At 36.0% G+C, this 9973-nt stretch overlaps 1 protein-coding gene across 1 annotated transcript in view; it reads left to right on the forward strand.

Moving 5' to 3' along the window:
- The window catches only part of LOC144216133 (phospholipid-transporting ATPase IB-like), a 194503-nt gene that overhangs the window by 152190 nt on the left and 32340 nt on the right, over nucleotides 1-9973 (forward strand). The window contains exon 32 of the mRNA XM_077745421.1: nucleotides 7168-7229. Coding sequence (XP_077601547.1) covers nucleotides 7168-7229 — 62 coding nt within the window. The remainder of the gene's footprint in view (nucleotides 1-7167; nucleotides 7230-9973) is intronic.

Raw genomic sequence — 9973 nt, forward strand, 5'->3', positions numbered from 1 at the left:
ATAAATGAATTCAATAAAGTAGATACAAAATTAATATATATTCAATAAAGGATACAAAATTAATATAAAGAAATCTGTTGCATTTCTTTTTTCTTTTCCTTTTCCTTTTTTTTTTTTTTTTTTTTACTGAGACAGAGAGAGAGAGAGAGAGGAGGAGGAAGAGGGGCAGAGGGAGAGGAAGAGAGAAAATCTTAGGCAGGCTCTATGCCCAGTGTGGAGCCCAATGCAGGGCTTGATCTCATGTCTGTGAGATCATGACCTGAGGAAAAGTCTAGAGTTAGTCACTTAACCAACTGAGCTACACATGTGCCCAGTGGAAAACTATTGCATTTCTATATGTTGCTAATGAAATAGAAATTTAAGAAACAACCCCATTTAAGATTACACAAAAAAGAATAAAATACCTAGAAATAAATTTAATCAAGAGGTAAAAGACTTTATACTCCAAAAACTATAAGACACTGATGAAAGAAATTGCATTGACATAAACAAATGGAAAGATAATATCATGCTCATGGATTGAAAAAAGTAATATTGCTAAAATATCCATAATACCCAAAGCAATTTAAAGACTCAGTGTAATCCCTATCAAAATACCATTAGCATTTTTCATAGAACTAGAACAAATAGTCCTAAAACTTATATGGAACCACACACACACACACACACACACACACACAAAATCCTGAAGAGCCATGGCAATCTTGTAAAAGAACAAATCTGGAGGAAGGTATTACAATCCTAGATTCAAGATCTACTACACCACTGTAGTAATCAAAATACTATGGCACTGGCACAAAAATAGACACATAGATCAAAGGAATAGAACAGAGACTCCAGAAATAAACCCTTGCTTGTATAGTCAGTCTACAACAAAGGAAGTAAGAACACACAATAGGAGACAAGAATACATCATGCCTATATAGTCAATCTACAACAAAGGATGCAGGAATACACAATAGACAGTGTCTTCAATAATTGGTGTTGGGAAAACTGGACAGCTACACTCAAAAGAATGAAACTAGACCTCTTTCTCATACCATGCATGAAAATAAATTCCAAATGGATTAAAAATCTAAATGTGAGACTTGAAATCAAAAAATTTTAAAGAACATATAATAGCAATCCTCGGACATTAGGCTTAGCAACATATTTATCCATAGGTCTCATCAGCAAGGGAAACAAAAGAATAAACTAGTGGGACTACACCAAAATTTAAAGCTTTTGCACAGCAAAAGCAATCATCAAACAAAACAAGAGGCAACCTAGTCAATGGGAGAAGATATTTGCAAATGATATATCTGAAAAGGAGTTAATATCCAAAGTATATAAAGAACACAACATAAAAAAAGCCATCTGATTAAAATGGGTAGAGGACCTGAATAGACATTTTCCCAAAGAAGGCATACAGATGTCCAACTGACACATGAAAAGATGCTCAACATCACTGATCATCAGGGAAATGCAAATCAAAACCACAGTGAAGTAACACCTCACACCAATCAGAATGGCAAATACCAAAAAGACTAGAAATAAGTGTTGGTGAGGATGTGGTGAAAAGGCAGCCCTCATGCACTGTAGATGGGACTGTAAATTGGGGCAGCCACTGTAGAAAACAGTACGGAGCGTCCTCAAAAATTAAACATATAAATGCCATATGATCCAGCTATTCCACTATTGGATGTTTACCCAAAGAAAACAAACACTATTTCAAAAAGATACATACACTCCTATGATTATTGCAGCATTATTTTTTTTAGAACAAGAGATTATAAAATATTTTAAATCACTAAGTTTTGTGGTGACTTTTTAATGCAGCAGTGTAACATCAATTCATTCCAAAAATATTTACTTGCAGCATTATTTACAACAGCTAAGATATAGAAGCAGCCCAAGTGTCCATCTGTAGAGGAGTGGATAAACAAGATGTGGTATGTGTGTATACACACACGCACAGATGTACACATATACATACATATACATATACAATGAAATCTTACTCAGCCATATAAAAGAATGAGACTTTTGCCATTTGTGACATGATGGATAGACCTAGAGGTATTATGCTAAGTAGAGGTATTATGCTAAGTGAAAATAAGTCAAACGTAGAAAGACAAATACCCTATGATTTCACTTACACATGGAAACTAAAAAACCAAACAAACAAACAAACAAAATGCTAGACAAATACAGAGAATAAACTGTGGTTACCAGATGGCAGGTAGGTGGGGAAATGGGTGAAATAGATAAATGGAGATGAGAAGTACAGCATAGGGAATGGAGTCAATAATACTGTAAAAACTTTGTATGGTGACAGACCATGACTAACACTTATTGTGGTGAGCAGTGACTCATGAATAGAATTGTCTAATCAATACACTGTACACCTGAAACTAACATTGTATGTCAATTATACTTCAATAAAGAAGTGCAAATACAACCCACAGAATGGAACAAAGCATTTGCACATTTATAACAAAGATTTCTTTCCGGGATGCATAGAGAACACTTACAACTCAACAGTAAAAAGACAAAAAGACCCAGTTTTTAAAATATGCCAAAGATTTGAATAGACCTTCCCCCACCCAGAGGATATTCAAGTAACTAATACATGAAAAGATGCTCAGCATCATTAATCATTAAACAAATGCAAATTAAAACCACAATGAGGTACTACTTCATGTCCATGAGGATGGCCATAATCAAAATGACAGATAGCAATGAATGCTGGCAAGGATGTGGAGATTGGAATCCCCATAAACTGCTGGCAGGAATGTAACATGGTGTAGCTTCTTTGGGAAACAGTCTGGCATTTCCTGTAATGGTTAGGCATGGAGTTACCCTATTATTCAGCAAGTACACTGTTAGGTGTATGCCCAAGAGAAATTAAAGTCTATGCCACAGAAAAATGTGTACACATAGCAGCTTTGCTCACAATAACCCAAATGTCCGTTAATCAACGAATAGATACATAATGGGTATGTGCTATATCCATACAATGGGATAGTGTTTATTAATAAAAAGGAATGAAGTACTGATCATGCTACGACAGTGATGAATCTTGAAAACGTTATGCGAAATGAAAGAAACTAGTCACAAGACCACATATTTACATGAAATGTCCAGGACAGGCAAATAGATAGAGACTGAAAGTAGATGAGTGTTTGCGTGAGGTTGGCGGACGGCTGGGCAGTGATCTGGGGTTTCTTCTGGGAGGGAGAGAAAGTGGTCTACAATTGATTATGTTGATAGTCGCATCGCTCTGTTAATATACTAAAGGCCTCTGAACTGTACATTTTAAATGTTTGGATGTGTGGTATATAAATTCTATCTCACTAAATCTGGTAAAGATTTATTCTATACAATAAATAGAATATATTTGGGGCATCATAGATCATCCTCAAAATACAGAAGGGAATCTGAGCCACTGTGGTAATAATGAATGCAAATCCAGGACAAGAAATACTATGGTTTTATTAAGTTTGTATTTTACATAATTTAGGTTGTTAAATGTCAAGTATTAAATATGCTAATTCTTTTTAAAACATTCATGTTTTGGGCATTTTTCTCTAAGAGTCACTAAAATTTTCAATCTCATAACATGTAAAATGTCCCCCAGCATACGCGGGTGCGCGCGCGCGCACACACACACACACACACACACACACACCACCCTTCTATTCTCTACAAGAAATGAATAATTATGACTATTTGCGCTTACAGAGGAGTAACAGAGGACTAACTAAGATAAAATAATATTTGCAAATTTCCTTACAAGTTAATGGGACTGAATTGTTTGACTGCGGTGTTTTGGCACTAACAGGTTTGTTTTTTGTTTTTTGTTTTTACAAATAGTTTATTGTCAAGTTGGTTTCCATATAACACCCAGTGCTCATACCCACAAGTGCCCCCCTCCATGCCCATCTCTCCCCTCCCCCTCACACCCATCAGTCCTCAGTTTTTGTCAGCATTCAAGAGTCTCTCATGGTNATTTGACTGCGGTGTTTTGGCACTAACAGGTTTGTTTTTTTTTTGTTTTTACAAATAGTTTATTGTCAAGTTGGTTTCCACAGAACACCCAGTGCTCATCCCNTAAAGGGGTTTTGTGTATAACGGGCAAGCAAACTACATAATCACAAGCTCTCACTCACCATTGGGCAGTTCTGTGAAGCAAAACCAGTGTTTGTAGGTTCCTACTTTGTAAATCCGGCCTAAATGTGTCATACTAAATGTAATCGACCAGGGTTATATGATCTACATAGCATTATGTTTTCACTTGTATCACATGAAATCTATTAACAGGGACATTGAAAATAAGAGAGAGAGAGGACCATCATCTCTACCATTTTCGAATATATGCAGCAATTCTCAAACTTGTCTTTACATCAGAATCGGTGAGAGATTTTTTAAAAAATTCCAAAAGCCCACACCACCCCCAAACCACCTGAATCACAATCTATGGTGAGGCCACAGGCGTCAGTGGTTTATGAAGCTCACCAGAAGATTCCAAAGTACAGACAAGTTTGGGAATTACTGCTCTAGTACAAGTGCTAAAGAAGTGCAGAGACAGGCAAGGAATAGTGATTATATACATATGTGCAAAAATGTTTGCATTGTTTTTAATGTTTTAATAGGCTTTACATTCTCTGCTATTAATTATATTTCTGGTGATTTACAGCTAGTGAAAATTTTGTATTCCAAAAGGTCATTAAAAATTATTTAGAAATTGGGATGCATTTCCCCCTCTTCATTTACTTATAATGGCGCCACTAACTTGCTCGTATATCACTATGTTTGTTTAACCCTCTTGGGGTCCTCAGGGGCTGAGGCAGTCAGGTGCAAGTTGCAGCTGGGTATCTCCAGCAGCTGTGGTCTGGGGACTCTTCCGGCAAGAAAGCAGATGTGGTGATGGAGGCAGGGATCAAGACCCAGGCATGAGATCCTCACAGAAAAGTCCCAGAAAGGTTCTGTTACCACAGAAGCGAATCCTAAAGGGGGGCCATTTGCAATTTTGCTATATATAAATCAGGGACTGTGATTTTACATGTATGATTTTTTCTTATCAAATAATCTTAAATTAGAAATTCAATGAGAATAAGTTCACCCCATTTTATCATGCATCACTTATTGTTTACACCATCACTGAAATATTATACACTAGCTCTTTGTGATTTTATTTTACATTTTTCTGATGAGTAATGATATAGAGCATCTCATGCCATTTGTGTACCTCTTCTGAGGGAATTTTTTTTCCAAGTAATTCACCCATTTTTAAATCCAATTGTTGCAACTGTCCTCCGGAGTTGCTAGTGTTCTTTCTGGACAAGAGTTCTTTGTCATGTATACATTGTAATTTTGTCCCTGAATCTATGGCTTGATTAATTTATCAAACATTTTTATGCTCTGTGTTTTTTCTTTTTATGCTAAGAAACCTTTGCCCACTGAAAGGTTACAAAGACTTACTGCTGTTTTCTTTTAGAAGTTTGTTTTTCAGTTTTCTGATTTTAATTTTGTTTATGGATTGATGTAAGAGTTGAGATTTATCTTTTGCCTATTGATGGCCAATTGTTCCATACCTTTGGTTGAAAAGATGATGTTTTTCCCATGGAATTATGTTGGCATCTTTGAAGCTGTATGTATGGATCTATACCTGGAATCTCTATGTTTCATTGATGTCTAAGTCTATTCTTAGACCGTATTGTCTTGATAACTGTACTTCACATTTAAATCTTGAACCAGGTAACATACCTTCTCTGAAAAATTTCTGGCTATCCTAAGTCCTTTGAATTTCAATACAAATTGTTAAAATCAGTTGAAATTGTAATTAAAAATGCTGAGATCTTGACTGCGATTGCATTTAGTCTACAGGTTAACTTCAGGCGAATTGGAGAACTGACATCTTAACAATATTAGGTCTTCCAGTTCACGAACAGTCTGTCTCTACAGTGATTTAAGTTATCTTTAATTTCTCTTAGGAATTTTGTGGGTAATTTTTGATGCAGAATCTTTGCACATCTTTTGTTAAACATCGCTATTCAAGTTTTGGTTGCTACTGTAAATGGTGTTGTTAGATCTTATTTTCCAATTTTTCATTGTTACCGTATAGAAATACATTTTATTTCTTACAATAACTTGCACTCTGTGATCTTGCTAAATTCACTAATTGTTCTAGTAGCTGGTTTTTGCTTTTTTAGTATTTTCTATATATACCACATTGTGAGTAAAGAGGTTTACTTCTTCCTTCCCTTTCATGTATTCTTCTTGTACTAAAGCACAGTCTATGACCTCCAAAACAATGTTAAATAGAAGAGGTAGGTGTGGACATGTTTGCTTTTTTCCCTAATCTTAGGAGGAAAAAATTCCTTTTATCATTAATTATGATATTGGCTTTTCCATAGATGTCCATTAGCATGTTGAGGAAGTTTCTTTTAACTTGTAGTTTGCTGAAGCTGTTTATTGTGAATACATTTGGGATTTGATCACATTATTTTTATTTATTATTTTTTTAAATGTGCATGAACATTTTTTTTTCAAAAGCCATGGTTTTTATTTTTTATTTATTTATTTTTACAAACAGTTTATTGTCAAGTTGGTTTCCATATAACACCCAGTGCTCATCCCCACAAGTGCCCTCCTCCATGCCCATCACCCCCTCCCCCCCACCCCCATCAGTCCTCAGTTTGTTCTCAGCATTCAAGAGTCTCAAATTCATAAGTTATAGTAGACTTAGCAGTAATAGAACAAACTATGAAATTCCCTTGTAAATTTATCTGTTAGCTTTATTATTTTAGTAACCCTGGAAAAGTAAAAGTGTCAAAGATGTTATTTCAAAATCCTTAAAATCCTAGCCTTGTTTCCCAGTGCCACTCATCAAATTGGACTTTCAGTTTGCCAGACGGTTTATTTTCGTGCGAAACTAAGTTTAGTAACCACATTCATGTGCTCCTTGCAATGTATTGACTCACTTGTTGCTTAATATATCTTTGGAGAGAGTGAGAAATGGAAAAGTGTCACGACAGGCAAAGCAAGCATTGTTGTCACTTTAGAAAAATGACCAATAATTGAGAAACATTTTTGGTGGCCGGCATGGGTACCTTTGGTAAAAATAATTTCAAATCTCTGTTTCAGGCTCTATAAAAATAAATAAATGACTTTTTCATTTTTCAGATATGGTCTTACAAGGGGGCTATACTACAGACTATTTGTTTCTTGGAAATTTTATTTATACGGTAAGGTCACCCATATGGTTCAATATCTTTTTCTAGTTTTTAACTGAAAAATTCAAGCATTAGAAGAATTTCAAAAATTTTAAGACTCCATCATGCTCCAATACCTTTTCCAAGAAGGAACTATTATAGTGATTTCATATGCATGTGTTGTGTGTGTGTGTAATTTCTAGGAATGTGAAATCCATATAACTATTGTATATATCCTCTCTCTTTTTGTACAAGTAGGGAGGTGCTCTTCTATATTTTGTTTTTTCACTCTACAACACACGTGGGTGATGGCTTCATATCAGCCCATGAATATCTACTTCATTCTTTCAGGGTTGCTTGTATGACTAATTGATCATTATTTATTTAACTAGTCTCCTATTAGTGGACATTAAGACTGTTTTGGGTCCTTTGCCATTATCAACAGTGTTGCAAAGACTATTCTTCGTGCCCATGAGTAGGCAGACCTGTAGGAAACATTTCTATAAGTGTAATTGCTGGATCAGAGAGTATTGTGAATTTTGGAAATTATTACTAAATTATCCCCCAAAGAGTTTGCACACATTTAGTTATGAGATTATCAGTTTCCCCAAACCCCCATTGGCAGTAGGTAGCCTTACTGCATGTTTTGATCCAGTAGGTAAAATGGTATTCAATGGCAGTTTTTGCTATGAGGATGGCATATCTGCATGAAGTAAAAAATAAAAAGACAATAAAATGGTCTTTTTATTATTAGTAGATATTTATGTGTTAAGGAGGTTAATTTTTTCCCATATCTGCTACATGAATATATTTCCAGCTTTTCACATTTACTTTTCATGACACGTATTCTGCATGTTAGTCTTAGGTAGTTAAATTTATTGGTATTTTTCTTTATGGCTTCTGAGTTTTGTATCTTACTCATAATTAAAAAAATTATAGGTGTGTATTTAATTGTATGTTATTCCTTTGGTCTGAAGTGGAAACATATCCCTCTGCATGTTTTTATTTTTCATTTAACAACATATGTTGGAACTACAAAACCACAAGCCATGTTTTTCCTCATGTTTTCTTCTACATAGGAAGCAGTTTATTGGCGTAATGCCTCTTTTCACTTAAGCTAGTTGTCTTTATTATTTCATGGAGGTGGGTATGGCTTTTCACTCTGTATTAGATCTTCCTAAACATCAAATGAGGTTAGGTAGTATTTTCTTATTTATTTGGACCCACACATACAGACCTCCCCACATCTAGACACGCATGCAGGCATACAAACATAAACGACATTCCTTGTTAAGATGCCACAGTAAATTGAAATAATGGAATCTCAATCTCCTAAGACAAAAAAAAAGGATACATAATAAAGCCAGCAAGAACAAGCCACAGCAAAATTAATTCAGCATAACAACCAAAGAAGTAGAGGGGACTATGATCCAGCTTTCCTGACACGCTGTTCTCAGGGCCAGTGAGTTGAAGGAGGTACTAAGCCAAAGGATGAGCACCAAAAGAGGAATGGAGTAAACCCCCAGGGAGGTAGAGTCCACCTGGATGCTTACAGGGAATTAAAGAGGCCAGTGGATCTGAAGCACAGTGCAGACTGTGGGTTGGGCAACGGAGGTTCAGGATAATGGCAAAGATGAACTTGGAGTGGTGGGTTGGGGCCGGTGCCTTGGCACCTCTAAGGATTTGGAGAAGCTTAGATGGGATGACGGAGACTAGGTGGATGCCGAGCCTGGAGCGACACAGTGGACGTAAAGTCTGCTTCAAAAGTAGGGTTTGAAACACGCAGTGTATCCCACATCTACTGCGGCACAGGAACCCACAGGGTGACAGAATCATACTTAACAAAACACTGAAAGCTTTTTTTTTTTTTTTTGAGATTAAGAATAAGATGAAACATAAGAAAGTTGCTTGGTATTGCCACCTTTCTTCGCCACTGTGGGGGAGTTACGACCCACCACGATAAGACAAAGAGAGGAGCACAAGCCGCTGAAAGAGGGAAACTGGCTTTAAACCATAGATGATACAGGGTGCACACAGAAAATACAAAAGCAGTTCAGATAAAATATTACAATTAATAAAAGAGGTTGGCAGTTTGCTGGATATTGGCCAATATTTAAAAGCCAATTATATTCCAATATACCAGCAATAAACATTTGGAAAATGAAAAGTCTATATACTATTTTACCATTGCATTAAAAATAGGAAAGACATGAATAAATCTAACAAATGATGTCCATGACTTCTGAGGAAAACTGTAAGACTTGATTGGAGACATTAAGAACATCTAAATGGAGAAATATACCATGCTCGTTATTGGAATACTCAATACTATAAGGAAGTCAGCTGTCCTCAGATTGATTTATAGACTTATTGTAATCCCAATCAAAAGCCCTGGATGCCTGATGCGCTGTTTCTAAAATATGTATATATCCAAATGGCCAAGGATAAGCCAAAATGCTCTTTATGATGATTTCAATCTACCCTGTTCAACTGTGGTTTTTATCCATAGCACTTGGATTTCTAATCAGAAAGAAATCTTCCATTCTATCTATAAAGAATGTAAATATGAGCTTATGATAGAAGCATGATTTTTGTCATACTGTGGAAGGGCTTCTAAATATGAAACATTTACTGAAAAGCACTATATTCTCTTCTTAATTAGAAGCTAGCAAAACAGTTAGCAACCTATGGCACCTGAGTTCAGTGGACCCAGAGAATGAGGGGGCCGGGGGGGGGCAGGAGGGGTCAGCGGGGAGTAGGGTACGTGGGCTTCAATA

This window comes from Crocuta crocuta, unplaced genomic scaffold, assembly GCF_008692635.1.
Source record: "Crocuta crocuta isolate KB4526 unplaced genomic scaffold, BGI_CrCroc_1.0 scaffold258, whole genome shotgun sequence".
NCBI classification, from domain to species: domain Eukaryota; kingdom Metazoa; phylum Chordata; class Mammalia; order Carnivora; family Hyaenidae; genus Crocuta; species Crocuta crocuta.